General features: G+C 41.6%; 2 protein-coding genes across 3 annotated transcripts in view; both read right to left on the bottom strand.

Annotated features, from left to right (window-relative positions):
• The window catches only part of LOC119177076 (transforming growth factor beta regulator 1), a 42,344-nt gene extending 29,698 nt beyond the window's left edge, over positions 1-12,646 (bottom strand). The window contains exons 1-2 of the mRNA XM_037428457.2: positions 11,837-12,646; positions 4,917-5,213 (exon numbers count right to left, since the gene is read on the bottom strand). Of these exons, the coding sequence (XP_037284354.2) occupies positions 4,917-5,213; positions 11,837-12,313 (774 nt within the window). The 5' untranslated portion in view covers positions 12,314-12,646. The remainder of the gene's footprint in view (positions 1-4,916; positions 5,214-11,836) is intronic.
• Positions 12,647-14,442: 1,796 nt separating this feature from the next.
• The window catches only part of LOC119177075 (uncharacterized), a 48,136-nt gene continuing 43,599 nt past the window's right edge, over positions 14,443-18,979 (bottom strand). The window contains exon 4 of one of the 2 annotated variants that reach the window (XM_037428455.2): positions 14,443-16,797. In XM_037428455.2, the coding sequence (XP_037284352.2) occupies positions 16,462-16,797 (336 nt within the window). In that variant the 3' untranslated portion in view covers positions 14,443-16,461. The remainder of the gene's footprint in view (positions 16,798-18,979) is intronic. The other variant, XM_075878070.1, reaches the window with a different exon arrangement.

Genomic DNA, 18,979 nt, shown 5'->3' with positions numbered 1-18,979 from the left:
CCAGTGAGCATCACCATTACGGCATGAAATTTCAAGCAAAGGGTCCAAAATGTAGCTGTACGGCAAAGACACTGTGGGACCGAAAACCTCTGCTGTACATGTACAGCAAAAACTCTCAAAAGGTAAACTAAACCATGAAGTGGTACATGCAAGTTAACGTAAGGAAATGAAAATCAATGCAAATATCCCTTTCTGACAATTTACTTGGTAAGATTCCTTTAAAGGGCATAAGAATCCACAAATAGCTCTGCGCCTATATACCCTATAACTTGACCTGTAAGACAGACATTGATTTTATAACAAACAAAGCTAATTGCACACTTGGATATCTCTGCAGAACTTTTCACAAGCAACATTATGAGTATTTCTTATGACAAACAATTGTTATACATTAAATGTATTCATTCGCAGTTGGAGTATACCTCAACAGCATGGTACCCACATAATGGCATCTAAAATAACTGCCTTGAAAGCATCCAGAATTGCTCTGCTCAATTTACACTAGCTACCATCATAATTTATGCCAGCCTAACACAAATACACTAGCTACTATCATAAATTAAGCATAACACACACGAAGGCTACACTGAACTAAATTGAATCTCCCCTGTTAATTTCCCGCAAGAAAAAAAAATGGTGTCCATGCTTATTTCCGAATATTTATACAGAATGCAGCCTTTGAACCAGAGTCGATTAAAAAGCCCCATTCATCTTCTCACGCAGATACCAAACACATTAAGTACATGTGCCTTCATCAAATACACTAACACAATCATATTTATTAACAACATGCAACAAACATAACAGCCTGCCTGCACCTACTGTTAGCCTAAGTCACCCTGCTCTATTTAAAACTGCTTAATTTGAAATCATGATGCCTTAATCACACCTAGGTGACTTCCTGTTATTGGGTCATTCCAAGTAACGTCCCAGCCCAAATTAAAACACATCCCTATTTTAAAGCATTCTATTGTTATTGACTCATTGTTCTTTTACACAATGTCACAAGTACAATAATATATCAATTTTCCAGCCTAAATAGTAGCGGTTCCCACTGGGCGAGCAAGTGCAAGTGCAACAAGCAGCCAGAGCAGCACACAGGGGCAGCAGGGACGTGCACTCTCGTCTCCAGAATGAAACAATCCCTCTGCTCCGAGAGCACAAAAAATAGTGGACGCGCGTGATGTCAGGTGCCATGTGACCAATCTTTACCCGCACTGGCGTGCCGGCTTCGCGGGCATGTTCAGGCATTTCGCATGCTCGCACTGTCCGGGCACACCACCTCCCCGGGCATAAAACCAGAAGTGACGTGAGAAAGGTCATATGACTTCCTCCATGCTCTCTTTACTCCGCTGCTAGCGGCAGAGCAGCAAAAAGTTCTTTCAGCTGCTCTCAGCGCCGGAAAAGTGCTCCCACTCAACCAATGAAGCACCACGCCCCAGCTCCTCCCGACCACTGGAAGGCACCGCAAATTGGTGAGCACTTTGAGTGCAGTTAAATGAAAAGCACTATAGACTTAGTAAAGCAGCAGTGTATATGGGGTTTAACGTCCCAAAACCACCACATGGTTATGACAGACACCGTAGAAAAGAACTCTGTAAATTTCGACCACCTGGGGTTCTTTAATGTGCACCGAAAACTGAGCATGCGGGCCCACAGCATTTTCGCCTCCATCGAAAATGCAGCAGCCGCAGCCGGGATCCGATTCCGCGAACTGCGGGTCAGCAGCTAGCAGAACAGCAAGAAAACATGCTAATCCATATATTTGTTTGTAAAAATGGCGGAATTATATCCCCTGCAAAAATTTTTTAGCTTTTTACCAGTTACACAGACACACTATCTGCTAAAAATATTTTAAACCTATGTCAACAAACGTTTATTCCGAAAAATGCTTGCAAAGTTGACAAAAAATTACCTTATTGAGAGATTCACTGGTAACTTATAATGTTGTGTGTTTGTTATTGCGAAGCATATTTATTTATTTATTTATTTTGCTTGTTGATTGTGGTTTACTACTTAGGTTATCAATAGTTGTACGCTTTGTTGTTCGTACTGTTCCTTAATGATATTCCCACTCCTGCTTGGGCCCGAGTAGGACCTGCAGTATTTGTAAATAAATAAAGAAGTTAAGCATTGGGTCCTTCGTGATAAAATGTATGAATATGCTTTAACGCCTTCTGTTTTTGATACGGGAAATTTTATCAGCCCCCCCCCCCCCCTTTTTTTTTCATGCACTTTCCTATCTGAAATGAGATTTTCACCTGTAACCCGTTTGAATGCAACTTTAGGACATGCGTGCAGAATATAAAAACAATTTTCAATCCAGTTTTACAAGTTAGTGTCAATGCACTGAATTTCCACATTTTGCCTGCAAATTCCCTCTCTCCTTCACCCTACTACAATTTTTCGTGCGACTCCCGGTTGTGTCGACTTCGTGCAACTTCGTCTTCCACCTCAAACGGTTGCTTGCTGACTTCTGCTTTAATCAACTAACATTTTTTTTTCAGAGTTTACAACATGTTTCAATGAACTAAATTTCATTTTCGGCCATGCATTTGAGATTGCATGAGTTTATCTAAAAATTATGTACAGCAGCCTCAATCTTTAGCCAGCATGCATGAATGGCAACTTTTCTGCATGTCAGGGCTATGCAGGGGCGGCGCTAGCGGGAAGTATGGGGGGAGGTTTCTGGAACTTTTCCGGAATTTTTGCCTGCACCCCCCTCCCCAAAAGCAAACAGTCAAAAGAGAATGCATGAGTTGCCGAACTCTCTGCACCCACTGAACAAACTGACTTGTCGTGGATACCCTCCAGTGAAACAATTTGGACGTCGTCTCTAGTTATATCATGTAGCGAAGATGCAAAAAAAGATGAGCGTAATAAAGACGTGCTTGCAAAGCATGCTTAGCTGAGCCCATTGGCTGTTTCTTCCTAAAGACGTCACCCAAATTAGCACACTTGAGATGAACTGACAGTGTGAGTAGGAGAATGGTATTGCTCGTATATTATGGTACGAAGGTGCGCGTTATGGCAAGCATTAAGAAAATTAAGCTTGAAGATATGCCATTCATTCATGAGATAAGCCAAAAACATGGTTCATATAAAGTGCACCGCTATAGGGTGACATCCTCAAGAATCTGCCAAGCAGACAATGGGCTCAGCTCAGCACCCTTCATGGGCATGCGCTTACCCTTGCACTTGTTTGCAACTCCATCATACCACTCTGATGAACAAATAAGTTTCTGCTTGGGCATGCTAGTTAAAGATTGGGGAGGCTGTACATATTTGACCACCATTACTTAGTCATGTACTAAAAAAGTGCTTATTATGAAATGTAATTTAGTGACAACACAATTTTTCATTATTACTTATAATGTGCATTTTTCTACAACCTTATTGCTTGAGTTCTTCTTATGTAGCCTCTCCTCTCTATAACACATATTCACTCTAAGGACACCGTAAGCAAAACAAAAACAAACAAATAAGTATATGACACTAAGTTATACATAATGTTAGCATCTAGTTTTACGCTGGCATTCAGACTAATCTCTTGACTTGGGGTTTTTATTCCAATCCATTTACTAAAATGACTCCTTTGACTTTATTTCTCTCACTAATCTTTCGACTTTGCCATGCATGCTAATACATCAAAAGAATTTTGTATTTTAACATAAAATACAAAATGAACTAGGTTCCCATGCCACTTAGCATGAGTTTTCAGCTTCTGTTGCCTAGGCTTGTGAACCTCAGCAGTTCGAAAGTTTTGAAAAACTCATGGCCAGAACAATGTTTTCATGACAAATACAAACTCCCATGCTGGTTAAAATTATTAACATTGTTATGAAAAAAAAAGGGGGAGGGGGCATTTACATAAAACTACAGTTGAAACCAGGTTTAACCAAGTGATCACTGCACTCAAATTATTTTGTTAAATCGGGAAGTTAGTAATATCGAGAAAGATTTTCTGGTTCTTTGAAATCAATAATTGTAAACTAGTTACACCTGATAGCTACCGTAGCATTTTATTCATGCTTAACACATGGCTGTGTGCATGAGAAGCCCACAAGGACAGCCCTGACATACAGCCTCCCATGTGAGTGCTTGGCATATCGATGACAAGCTACCAATACGCCAAGACAGGGAGAGCGAATGTAGTAGTTGGGTGAGCAGGTAGAGTAAGAATGTGGCAAGAAGACGACCATTGTCGTCAGCCACGTAAACCATTAAACAACGAAAGCCACCACCATATTCCTGTGAAAATTGACAGAGGTGACAAACGACTGCCCCTAGAGCCATTTAGCATGTATAAAATGCTACCGACCTTAGTGTCTGCTGTTCCATACATAGGCACCACAAGCAGTCTTATCAAAATAAAACTAGGGTCGCGACTATGAGTTAGATGTTTCAAGACAATAGCACAACAGAGTGCACTTGAAGGAAAACCCCTCCATGTCGAAATTTTAAAAAAAATCACTGAATTTATTGCTCACTTGATTAAAGAAAAACTTCGCAACTAATCCAAAGAGCTGAACGGATGGCTCGCGCCAGCGGGGCCCTGGAATGGGGGCACCACCCTGCCGGACAGACTCCGCTCTTCACCCTGTATTTTCCTCGAGGCACTGGAGTTCTAGCCTGTCTGGATTATGTACATAATAAAGTTTTCTGCTACTACTACTACTATTCGTTAATTCAGGTTAAGTACCATAATAGGTTATTTAACACAATGAAACCTATGCCTATGCACTGGAGAATGGAAATTTCTTACATTGGAGAATTCATAAAATCGGGTCTCTTTAAATGATGTTTTAAGTGTGTAACAATATGAACAGTGCAAACCAGAAGCAACAGAAAGCCTTTATATAGCAGGTATATATACTGTGCTCCTCAATTTACTGATAATACAAGCATTACCGTACCCGAGGTCCAGTGCCGGCATCCAGAATGGTGCATGTGTAAATGCAGGCATGGTTGGCATTAAGAACACTTGCATAAATACGAGAGCTGCAGTAGCCAACAGGGTAGAGGCTCTCCTGACAGTGGAATCCAGCACGATCAGTGACAATCTCGCCAAGACTATGCACTTTGCAACCGGGCAGCACAATAGGAAACAAGGGCCGACCGCATGAGTCCAGTGGTATAGGTGCTACAAGACGCTTGTCCGCTCCTGCAGGCTTTCTCCGTTTCGCCCTTGGCACTTCCTCAGCAAGCCCTTCCTGTAAAACACAACACTGCTTTTTATAGTAGTACCTTCAAGGCTGATCACATGTCTACACAGTCACAAATTTACCAGACAGCATACGTGTACTAACTTTTTTCAGCATAGTTTTTACGGGGTGTTTCAAATTACTTGAACAAAAATCCTTAAAAAAGAAAAGTGGTACACTGAAGGTTTTTGTAAAGTGGGGAACTGGGGGAGGAATTAAATTGAATTATGGATTTTACAACTGCCAGAAAGCCAGACTTGAACCTTCTGAAGTGAGACAGCTGCAAGAGTGGGTTGTACTTAAATGGCTAACTATGCCCCTGATAAAACTTGATAATATGTGGGGTTTAATGTCCCAAAACCACCATATCATTATAAGAGACACCGTAGTGGAGGGCTCCGAAAAGTTCGACCACTTGCGGTTCTTTAACGTGCACCCAAATCTGAGCACACGTGCCTACAGAATTTTCGCCTCCATTGAAAATGCAGCTGCCGCAGCCGGGATTCCATGCCACGATCTGCGGATCAGCAGCCAAGCACCTTAGTCACTAGACCAACGCGGCGGGACTTCCTGATAAAACTTATTCCTAACAACTGTTGTCAGGCAGAGAACATCAATGGACTTCTCCAACAAAAGCATGCTGAACCTGAACTCTGTCTTTTCATGCTTCCAGACATTACAGGTAAGGGTGCCTCCAGCATGTAGGGGTACAAACCAGAGGGCGCATGAAAGACAGCGTAGAAAGCGCAGAAGAATGAAAAGGGCCTACAATGGCACATAGAATTTCTCAAAATCATACCTAGAGGGAAATCTGGCGCTAGTGAGCTGCTGGATGCTAGGGAATGACGGGACACGTTAGCTTCGAATTTGCCTCGGATTTGTATATCTCTAAGACGAGTCTGGTTTCACATTAAAATGATTGATATCTTACTAAAAAAAGCACGTAATCAGCTATTTATTTTTGTCATTGCACAGAAACGTGTTGTATTTAAGACTAGAACCTTCTACATTGATGCACAATTGTACAAGCGTAAGAAGTAACCAATGATCGCTAAACTTGGCAGGCAGACGACAAAGCGAGCGTTCTTTCCGCCACATTTATAACGTCTGTTTCTTTCCTTCGCCGTTTGGTTCTGCCGTCAAGGTAAGTGGACTTTTATTTTAGAATATAATACGCGTGAATGAAATCCGCTTTTAAACATTTTGTTTTAGAAGTTTTTATTTACGCAGTTGCATTCACTTTTGAGCCGAAGCCTCGCTCAACACCAGTCATTGCAAGCCTCGCAGACACATATACCATCATTCCCAGTGCTCCAACATCGCCCATTAAGAAATTTGCATAGACGGTGGTGCCACACTTCCCTCTAGGTATTTGTGAGAAACTTTATGTAATGGCATCCCCCAATGTTTGGGCAGCCTATACCTACAACTCTCAATGATCTTTAAGGCTTCAGGGGCATCAAGAGTGGGCAACATAGAGGCTCGACAGCAATCGCACAAAATAGTGTCACCATGCATGGCTACATTTTCAATAGTTAACACGACAAGAACCAAACATTAAGTAAAAGATAAGCTATAAAGATTAAGAAGTCAATTCAGAGGTTTTTACATGCCAAAAAGATACAATTATGTGCCAGCTCATATTGGGGGACTCCAGATTTATTTGGATCACTTGCAGTTTTTTAATGTGAACCTAAATAAATTTTCTGGATATCACCTTTATCAAAATGCAAGTTCCATGGCTAGGAATTGAACCCATGTCCGCCTGCTTAGCAGCACAACTGCAAAGCTGCTAGGTTACTACAGTAAGTTATGAACTAAATAGATCATAATTAACAATGTCGTTCTTCAAAACCTGTGACATTAAAAAGTTTTATGATGTTTCTTAGTACCCTTTTTTTACCCCTTGATTATAAAAAAACAGTGCAAATACAAGGGATGAACATAAAGATATATAGGAGTGCCAATTTCAGATTGCTTACTTTTCCAGAAACACAATTTATAGCTTTGACATCACAAGAAACACCAAATTATACCATGTGCTGATATTCCTTTCCTTTGTCAAGAAAGATTAATGGCCTGCTTACACATTAATGACCACATTAGTCCATCATGTCAGCTTCTATAATCTCACGTGTCATCACTGTTTTCAGCTTCTGCAGATGACACATGACAAACATTGCAAGGCTAGAATAGAGGCACCTACTTACAGAATAGAGGACCCACATACAGTTTATCACAAGATAAAGGTACGCAGTTCATTTCCACTCTGTACTGGACAAACTTAAGTACATGCTGTATCTTCTTTGCAGTTCAGGTCAGTGATTCTAAAAATCTCTGATAACTTCACATAGCAATCTTCTTTAGATTGTGGGAAAGAGCATTCTTATAAAAAAAAAATCAGTTTTACACTTCTCTGAGAGCACACTGAAAGACAAGTGCTCAGATCTGCATTAATTTTGGAGCAAATCTTCAAATTTTTTAATTTAAAATTTTGGGATACCCCACACCTAAAAGGTGATCTGCTTGTCTGTTAAAGAGACACTAAAGTCAAATATTAAGTTAACGGTGAGTGTTGAAGTAGCAGTTCAAAAACCTCGCAGTGCTACTTTTGTGCTAAAGAAGTGCTTATTTTCAAAGAAAATCGCGTTTTGGTGGTCCACAACACATTAGCACGTCAAATTACCCGCCTGCAAGCTGTACTTCTGACATCACTATTGTGGTGCCCAACATTGCTTGCCTTTACTGTGTGGCCGCCGACACTAGCAGCAGCAGAGCAAAAGTAGCGCGAGCCACAGCAGCAATAATGGCCATCAAACAATTTTCCTGCTTACTTGGTTCAACTGGGCCCCACTAGTCACCCCCCAATCCAATCTAACCAGGTGAAAATAGAACTTTTAATCTACTCATGCCATTCCCCATAGTAACGGCAGGAGATTCTTTTTTCGATTATTCAAACAGAAATGGACACGCAGCATTTTATTGCGAGTCGTAAAGCACTGAAGGTTCTTTTTTTTGCTGCAGCTTGTTTGATTAGCAGCGATTAATTGAAGTTGGACGCTTTTACGTCGTTGGGATCACTTTAAAAATGTCCCACTCGTGGCGCATGTGGTGTCTTACATCTACCTTAATTTCTCGATTAACAGAGCACTGCCGTTGATAATATCGACGTTTTAGACATTCCCAAATATTGATCTCTCACTGTGACATAAATTGTTATTTGCCTTTAGTGTCCCTTCAAAGAGGCAGCGCAACACTTATTCCAAGTAATAATCAAATGGCTTCATTACACAAATTTATTACTTCGAGGATCGACTGTCACAAAAATGCTTAGAATCAGTTGAGTACAAGCAGGTCACAAATATTTGTCACATGCCTTAGGCATTTTCTTTCTCCTTTCATACTATAAAGCATGGTGAGAGCTACGTAAAAGGCGAGGAATAAACTGAACAAAGGTATCAATGCAGGCTAGTAGTTATTTCATTGCAGAGTAGATATTTCATTATGCCTATTTCCTGTCTTCTTTCTTAAGATTTTCGAACATGGCGCTACACCCTCAACTTTCACGGAAGGACAAGGGGGCAAGAAGGTAAATCCGATTGTCAGTATGCGTCATGACCTTTAGCCCCCACCCCCCCCCCCCCTTTTTTTGCCATTCTTCAACTAAAGTTTGCGTAAATCTCTCTTTTTGAATGGGCGGCTTAAGTTCAGTGGGATCGCGAGCGAGCGTGTGGGTCTGTTGCAGTATCCCTAAGCGGTTGCAGTAACTATGCAGCTCATGATGCTTAAATCAGCCAATGGCCATGGTTTTTAGGTTTATTGCATCATTTGTCAATAGAAGAGGGAGTGATTTCCAGCTGACTAAGAATTGACAGTAAGTTCTAGGCCACGTAGTGCACTATAATGTTTGGCTCATGTGTTCTCAAGAGCCTCGACTACCAATCAATGGCATTTTCAGACCATGCTGAAAATGTGTTGTAGGGTCCCTCTATGACTTACAGTTATGGCATGAGAACAATTTTCTAAGCACACTAGAGAAAGATAACTGAGCTAAGTTGTGCTTGAAAAGCTTAGAATATGGGGAGTCAGGCTAAAGCAAATGTTTGTTAGCGAGTAGTTTATACATCAGTGTGTTCATCATTTGCTTTAAAGCCAATAAATTACTACGATTTCATGTTTTATTACCAGTGCGTGTAGAACTCATAGGAATATTGATAATATATCAGCTACATAGCTTACAAGATGCTGACGTCAAATAAAATTTTAAAAAAAGTTTGTCTACAAATCTAAAACATTTAAGCATGTCGGTGCTCTTCAGGTGCACTGATTATGAGGGATTGCAGAGTGGAGGTCTCCGCAAACTTTGACCAGCTGGGGTTCTTAAAGGGGTCGTGAAACGAAAATGAAACTTCGCGGTTGCAATTTTCCCTGATTTAATAAGGATTGAAGATACCGATTCCAAAATATTTTGGCACAATACTCCTTCTGTAAATAATGATGCCCGTTTGAAATCGTAGTTTTTTGGGGATCGTTAGCAACTATGAGAGTCCATCGGTCGCAATAAGCACTAAAATGTGACGTCAATGATACGTCATCTTAAGAAAAGTTAAAAACAGAGCGATAGCTTTACTTCGCTCTAAAGTAGTATAATTATAGGATAATAAAAAGAAAAAACAACAAGAGTTGTTTTTGCACTCTGAGTCCTAAGCTGTAAAATGACAGTGAGTGACCTGCTCGGTTCGGCTTTCTAATACATCCGGGCTGTCACGTGTGCATCCATGCCTTCCCGTCGGTTGCCTTTGCTCGGTTACGTTGGCTAGCTCAGTCAGTGCGGTCATTGCAGCGTACCAGTTTTTTTTCTTACTGGTTACACCAACTTGTGTTTTACTGTGTGTTCTCGCTGGCTTAGTCCTCGCTATGCCAACTGTGTGCATCGTCAGACAGTGCCGCACAACTTATGGAAGTGCAAACAACGTTCGCGTTCACAAGCTGCCCAGAGAGCCTCAGCGCAGAGCAGCGTGGCTTCGAGCTATCAACCGCGATGGCCCCGCTGGTCTGGGCGCAGAGAGTGGGTTCGTGTGTTCCGACCACTTTCAGCCGCAAGACTACGAAACCAACCTCAATATCCTTCGGAGTCTCGTTTTTGAAACAAAAAAAACGCTCACCTCAAGCGTGAAGTACTCCGCTCGAGCAGACGACGCTGTAGTTCGGGGAGGTCGGCCATCGCACACTGAGTGTTTATGATGTTATGGTGTTGCCGGTACCACAACCTAAACAGTGTGATGCTACAAACCACGGTCAACTCAAACGCAAAAACATCGCTGCATCACCATGTTTTGTCGACGACAGAGACTTTTCGTTGACCGTCTTAAAATGACGTCAACAGCGCAGTTGACAGGAACGTGAGCGAGGAAACCGAAATAGCGCTTTTTTAGTAATTCAGCGAACCCAGACATCAAACGAGTCGAGGTTTAGTATTAAATGGACGGCCAGGATTCTGAATACCCACGTAGTTGAAAATTTTTGGATGACGTTTCACGACCCCTTTAACGTGCACGTAGATCTAAATAAACAAGCCTCTGGCATTTCACCTCAATGGAAATGTGGTTGCCAGGGCCATATTTCAATGGAGAAGTGAAATAGCTGTATCTTTGTAGATGTTGGCTAAAGCAGTGATGTATGTTCAAAGTGCTCCTTAGTGATGCATTGCTTTGGAGAATGTTGGTATCTATACTGAGATGAATGCCTTTTTTAAAAAAGACTATGAAAACAATATAAGAAAATTTGTTTTTGCTCAGCACATTTCTCAATTCCCTGGCTGACTTGGCCAGAAAATTTTGTCCTTCTGCCATCAGAGAATTTTGCAGCCTAACTAGGACTGTAGAACTTTTTCCTCACCTCGTCTGCATGCTTAACAAAGTACAAGCAATATTTGGCCACCAGTCATTAACAAACTGAGCTGTACCTTCAATCATTTTTCCCAATTCAGCCAGCATGTGCACTATGCTCAAACAACCCAAAGAAACCTGCAACTGGTTGTTTTCATATTCTATTATCAGACTACATGTTCATTGGTACAACAGATGAAAAAGATAACAAATGAATGCAAGTCAAAAAAATTTCAAGATGGACGTTGCAAAGCCCCATTAGTATAAATGTCCCTGTTTTACATCATGCATTAAATGAAATACCGCAATGCAACTTTTCTGTATCATTGTGCAGAATTAGATTTTTTTTCTTCGTTCGATATATTTAATAGATTGTGCTTACCACACCTTCTACTAGCAATTCACAAGAAAGCCATATAAACCATATATAACAAAGGGACACTACAAGTGGTGCATACCTCAAGTGCGTTACTAATGTAACTTATTCGTACGTTTAACTGCTGAAGTGCAGCAAATAAGCAACGTATTGACTGCAGTATGCCATCACGAACTTGCGTCCTCTGAACAGTGGATGTTTTAACACTGGGCAAACCAATGATAATACATCCACTATTCACGCTAACGCTCTGGACAAAGTAAATGTGCAAATGACATATTTTACTGTTCAGATGAAGGTTCTCAGCCTTCGCACAGCGCTACTGTAACATAAGCAACAAGTATTTTCGCTAGGATCCGCTTACAAACCTTGGTGTTACGGCGCTTAAGGACTTTTTTTGAAGACTTCGCCTGCGGCTTGTCGATACTGTCCAAAGTAGCCCCAAGTGTGGCCATAGTCGGCGGCGATGAACTACGAGTCTGCGCTGGTGCGCTGGCGTGTGCAGGTCGCACTGTTTCAATGGGTCCATCACGTTGCTGGCGATATTGGAGCAACTTCTTCAGCAGGAACCGTCGCTCTTCTTTGGCCACAAAGATCGACTCTTGTACGCGTGCCACTTCGTCACACAGCGCTGCACTCTCCAAGACCAAATCCTTCATAAAGCGCTCAAGCTTACGGCACTTAGTGCGGTAGCGTTCATTTTCCATTGTGAACATAAGGTTGGCGCGTTTGAGAGCCAAATTACTTGGCCCTTTCTGACGACCGCTACGAGGAAAATATTTGATTGTGTGTGCTGGGACTCCTGAGTCCAAGTCGCTAGAATCATCTGATACGTCGTCAGTCATCACGACTTCTCTTACCTGGCCACCTACTTACACACGAAACAAACCGGCTCGCTTAATGATGAGAACACCCCGCTACTGATGAGACGTTCTTGCACTGATTAGCAACCGCTAGCAAAAGCTCCTCCGGTGCTTTCACATTCGGCTAATTACCTTGCCGCTGCTTTTTATAAACTGCAAGAAGCAGTATACGCGTATACATCGAACACCTACTTGCAATGCACAGTACTACACTGTAACCACAGCCTCCTACATTTCCCTTGCCAGCCGGATTATCGGCGGTCACTTGGAAAGCGGCCGTCGTCGAAACTATGGTGGTGGCGCTACCTAAGTAAGAATGTTTTTAAATAAATGTTTACGTTTTTGGAGCTTATATGCAACAAAAATAACGTAAAAAAGTTTTAAAAGACGTAAACGTAATTATAATTAACCCTACGTAAGTGAAGCCGTCATTCAACAGGCAATTTTTTCAATACAAGACATAGCCCCTGAAATTAATAACAAACGCTAAAATTGCCGATCTCAAAGGCCTAGTACAAAGACTTATTTTTACGTAGGTAGCGTTGTCATAGATGACGGGCGTTTCGCGCTCATCCGGCAGGCAAGAAAAACTTAGGAGGCTATGACCGCTATGACAGTAGTTACGACAGTTTGATGAGCTTGACTATGGCTTGGCTGGCTCGGCTACGGCACCTCAATATTTTTTTTCTTCTCTTTTTACAGCTGAGCCAGCTGAGCTATTACGTTTTTTGTCACCTCCCTGCCTTTCCTCTCTATTTATCTCTCTCTCCCTTGTCACGCCGTGTGGTGGTTTGGTCAGAGGAAGGAAATGACGCCTAATTTCTGCAGCCCTTAAGGGAGCACGGCGCAGCCATAGAGTAACATAGTACGTCACGGAGGAAGGAAAGGTTCCTTCCTCCGTGTAGTACGTTTACTATGTTACTCAAAGGCGCAGCGTCGACACTAAACTACCATCATGAACCACAACGCTCTCTTTGATGTGCGAGAGAACGTGCACAGAGTGAGAGAGAAAAATAAAGCGGAGAAAGTAAGTTTATTAAAACAGAAGGCAAGAGATCGTCTACAGGGAGAAAGACAACGAACTAGAAAGGGAGAGGAAAGAGAAAGGATACCAAAAAAGAGAAACAGACATACGTACACACACACACGACAAGACAAAAAGAGAAAGCAAGCAGAGGGAAAATGAGTGTTAGGAGGAGGTAAATGGATAAAGCATAGCATATTCTTGTATGGGGGGAGGGAGATGTGCGGCTTAAAAGGAGGGAAAGGACGGCGGCAGCACTACCAGCTCAGCTGATTCTGCAGTCTTCACCCAACTAGTGCATGACCCCCCCGTCCCCTCTTTTTTTTCCTTTTCAAGGGTGGATTAAGATAGATAGATATGTGGGGTTTAACGCCCCAAAACCACCATACGATTATGAGAGACGCCATAGTGGAGGGCTCTGGAAATTTTGACCACCTGGGGTTCTTTAACGTGCACCCAAATCTGAGCACACGGGCCTACAACATTTCCACCTCCATCGGAAATGCAGCCGCCGCAGCCGGGATTCAAACCCGCGACCTGCGGGTCAGCAGCCGAGTACTTTGGCCACTAGACCACCACGGCAGGGCAAGGGTGGATTAACAAGCATCCACAAAGTTCCAAACTGTGATCAAGTGTAGTCACGTTTTGCCTCAATGTGCGTCCCACCCTAACTCTGGAAGGTGCAATGGCCATAAACGCAAGTGCAATAATTATAAAACTTCTTAATGCACAGCTAAGCTTACAAGTTCACAGTAGCCCTGTAGACAAAAGCGAATTGAGCCATGGCCGAACAAGGAGCAAACGCTCTTTATGCGTCTCAGCCGCCATAGGCGAGCGTACAGGTGCACCATGCTCTTTGGTCAATGAACTGAGCCTGTGGACACCACAAACGTTATCAGAAGTATGTCCAGGCATCATGGTACAGATGTAACTACAAACATGCTTGAAATTTACAAGTAGACTTCAGTAATCGTGAGAATATCAAACACAGTAAATTGCAATTGAAGATGACGTTTCTGGAACTCATTGATGTCTTTCAATGCTTCACAAACTACAAGCAGTCAATCAAAAAAGCGTAGCTCAAATGTGAGAGTCACTATCATGCTTTATTTAACGGACACGTTTACAGCAGCTGAGAGCAGTGAATGGCAGAGCTGGTTTATCAAGGACTTCACAGTTCATTCCCCATGAAGTAAAAAAAACGAGCAAAAAAAAACATGGACAAAAAGAAATGTGACAAGACAACAGTTTGTTATCACATGTTTTCCTCTTGTCTGTGTTTGGTTTTTGCACTGTTTTACACACTTTACAACAAACCCTGAAAAACAGGCTCAACTTCCCATTCTGCATTAAAGTACGCCACAGTTGTTCAAGGGATTTATCTTTCAGTGCCTGATGAATGAATGTAAGCTGTGGCCACTGCAATTGCTCACAAGCAAAGTTCTGCAATTAAGCCCAAGGTCAGCTGTCAAAACAACCTGCAGCTCCCGCCTAGATCATCTCTCTACAGTCATATACAACGTAAGAAGATCAGAGAGGACCCTCCCAGATGACCGAAGCATGACAGCTGATCACCTCTGCGACTAATGAAATAGTTCTGCTCAAGTACTCAGCAATGTTCTCCGAAAGCACTGGCACTCTAACTTATGATGTCAGCCTGGAGTACACATTCATTGGGGGAGGCTTGTGTGCATCCTCCTTCGAGGAAGAAATGTCGTGGAATTCTGAAGTTGTATTCAACTATAGTACTGTGTTGCTGACAATAACCCAATAAAGGCAGACCTGTTCACTGAATGTAAAATGAACAGCAAAAGAAAGAGAGAGCAAAACAATATCTTATATATTCAGTACAAATTGGATGGCCAACAGTGTCCTGTTAGGAAGAAATAAAAGTATATATTACTATGTGCCTACTGAAAGTTCAACAGGTTGTAAATTATTGTAAGGCCGAAAATCCCATTTACTACTGCCCTCATGTGAAAGAAGACAACAAAAGTATACATCATGTACATTAGTGGTGCAAGCATGACAATAACCCTTGCTTAAGTTGCTTTAAATGCATTTTATTCATTTACAACAAAGACCCATACATTAAAATTACACGAGGGAGGCACATACAATTCATATAATATGAATGTAAAAACAAATAAGAATCAAGCAAATGTGTGCATATGTTCATTAACAAACTAAAAAAAAAGATAGTAAGGCAAATCAAGACAAAGATAAAGGCGTGAATAACAATAATGTTTGATGTCAAAGCACTCCACTCCGCAACTCTGAGAAAGCTTATTTTTTATGAGCAAGACGGGCAAAAAAAAAAATGAAATGCCAAGGGGCAGCGAAACATGGTTGTGGACATGAAGGCAATTGATCCCCAGATGAATGCTCGATATGACCGATTGACAGAAGTCCGTGAAAAAGTAGATGCCAGCAAAGAGCCACCGCACATGTAACATTACTCAGGCACACTTAAAATACAATCCAGAACGCCTGGTCGCAAGCGACATAAAATTTTGAGCTCTTCCAATCATGCCACAACAACATGCCAAAGAGTAACATTTGTGAAGAACATAACAGTTTGAACCAAATATGGTAGTCCGAGCATACGGTACCGCAACATATTTCATACAATGAACCTTTGTTCTAGATCGTAGCACGTGGCATTTTCATTTTATACTGAGTTGCAAATGTTTTTCAGGAACATATATGGACGATTTTCATCTTATATGTCATAAAAACAAGGTGCTAGGGTCACGTACCATTTTTTTTTACTTTGCAGGCGTTTAGTGTCATTTGCAATATGTCATGTCACATTCAAATTAATATTATACACACCCTTTCAACTCACTTTAGTTGAATTTACACCTTATTAGTATGCAATGAAACACAAGCACAATTGTCCTAGATTTAAAAAAACTTTCAGCACACCTTAAAATGAATAATTAATACTCAAAAATAAAGGAGAATAAAATCCAATGAAAAATTTGTGACATAATTGCTTCACAAGTTAGGTTGTGTAGTCTCTGGTAAATGAAAGACACATTATTTATTATGTGAATGAATACCTTGCACAAAAATGTGCTAAAAAGTAATCAGATTAAACAATTTAAGAGAGGCAGCGCTGCAAGGAGCCATTATTTCTTATAAGTGTAAGAAATGTATCCAAGTCTCTGTTCATAAGAGTAACACGACGAGAATGATGAGCTAATACATTGGCACCTTGCAGAACTGCCACAATGATAGCTTCGCTGGTTTCTTGGAGGACACTCAGTGCAAGCTTCTGCATCCTGAAGTCCTTTCCCCCTACAGAAAAAAGTATTTCCCGCACAACACGTGAAAAAGGAAGACGAGGAATCAAGGTCATAGAAGACGAGGCAGGTGACTGATGGTGCCTCATTCCTCGCAAGACTTTATAACCTGTGGTCCTCTTGACTGGCTTCATCTGCAAGAAACAAAGCACATACGTTACAATGTAAATACGTTGGCATCAACAAAATATCGCCATAATCACTCACCCTCATTTTCAGTGAATACTTATGTCCACGGCAGAACAAAGACCTCTCCCAATGATCTCCAATTTGCTATATCCAGTGAGAGATGGTTCTATTTTATGCCTGCAAACTTTCCGATTTTTGTCACTTCATCTAACCATCTGCCGTCTTTGGCTACATCTCTCATCCACTGGTATCTATTCAATGATTATCTATGCTTTTCAATGTATGGCCTGCCCAAGTCCAATAACAAAATGGGCATGGTCAGGCCACATAATGTCTCAACTAGGGCAGGCCATGCTCTTAACGTCAGCTACACTCTTAGCCACTCCTGTTCTGTAATCGATGTTGCTTTCTTCTTTTCTTTAAAGTTATCCTTAACATTTTTCGTTCAATCGCCGGTAATGGGGTTCCTAGCTTATCGAGTTCCTTTGTTACTACCTAAGTTTCCGCACTTTATGTAAGTACAGGTAACATAATATAGTTGCACACACACGAAAAAAAAGTGGACTTTTCTTTTTTCACATTTAAATTACAATTACACTTTGTGGGAGTGCTAGTGCCCCCTGTAAAGTTGTTTGCACCTCGTGGCACATTGGCAGCATTTTTTTTTTTTTTCCGCACATTGGCAGCATTTCAGGTTCACAACTACCCAGCGGTAGGTGGCGTGGTGCTCGCGAGCGTTTATCACCACCATCATCATCATCATGGTTAAAACGGTGGCACCAGCAGTGACGCCTAGCGGCTAGCCTTGGTGGCGGTGCGAGAGATGAGCGGGTCTATTAGGCGGGTGGCGGTTGTCGCGAACGGTTGTCTTTAGCAGTGGGTTCCCGGTGCGCAGCACCGCAGGTTGCACCCTGGGGGTCCTCGTGGTAAGTCAAGCATTGGCGAAGCCGCCTTGTGTGTGTTTTTGTGTTTGTTATGTTTTTGAGTGTTGTGTAATACTGTGTAAGGTTGTTTAGTGTGTTGATCATAATATGCATAATTATTCGGCTGACGATATCGCCGTTCTAAAGGTAGGTAAATAAATGAAGTAAATGTGTGTGGTTTTGGTTTGTTCTGACCGTGTCTACTGTGTCCCTGTTCCAAGAGCGTGGCGATCTCGCCTCTTCGAGACCCCACAACTCAAACCTCGTTATAACAAATGCAGATACAACCAAATATAGTATATAACGAAGTGAATGAAGAATAGATGATTGATTGATATGTGGCGTTTGACATCCCAAATGCACCATATGATTATGAGAGACCGTAGTGGAGGGCTCCAGAAATTTCGACCACCTGGGGTTCTTTAACGTGCCCCCAAATCTGAGCACACAGGCCTACAGCATTTTCGCCTCCATCGAAAATGCAGCCATCGCAGCCGGGATTCGATCTCGCGACCTGCGGTGAATGAAGAATAGTCTTGCAATATAGTGTTAGGAATATGCAGGGTTCATGCTCGTTTACATGACTGAAATTCGAGGGTTTTCAAGAACTTTCAAGGCTATGTGTGCGAATTTTGAAAGAGCACTCTGTCTGTTAAAAACCTAATATATACATGTACAGGGGAGTATAAAGACTTGAAGTTACTACAATTCATCGAAAAAGGGTAATATCACTGGAGCAAATGTAAAAAACATGGCTCTAATGACATTTTCTTTCTAGATAACTTTCACTCATGCTTTTTTAAAGTTGCATAGGCAATCACATTCAGCATGACGAGTTGCGAACTTTTATTCAGATAGAAAAAACTAAGCAAGAGTTATTACACAACACATTGCTGCTTTTTCTGAATTTTCATATCAATATCCACTTTCTCCTGCGGCTAGGTCTTGGCAGTCTTTCTCAGGCTATTTGACTTAATGATGCATGTCAGGTCACTAAATGTCTTAGTCTTTTCTACATACGAGTGTGCTGTAGCCGTTAAGTCCTGAATAGCGGCTTCTAGTTTCTTTCCACTTTTGTAAGCATTTCGACCTGCTCCATCTCAATGCAACATTTATTTTTCTGTTTCACATCCTCCTGCTCCTGCCTTTTCCAAAGTTTCCAGAAATGCACAGTGTTTATTCCGTGCAGAAGCTACTGCTGTCCTCAATTCTTTAGTGATGGGCACATTACATATGCCATTAGCTACATTTATAGCATCCCAAA

Source organism: Rhipicephalus microplus, chromosome X (genome assembly GCF_043290135.1).
Source record: "Rhipicephalus microplus isolate Deutch F79 chromosome X, USDA_Rmic, whole genome shotgun sequence".
NCBI classification, from domain to species: Eukaryota; Metazoa; Arthropoda; class Arachnida; order Ixodida; family Ixodidae; genus Rhipicephalus; species Rhipicephalus microplus.
This window is presented reverse-complemented; position numbering and strand designations above follow the sequence as displayed.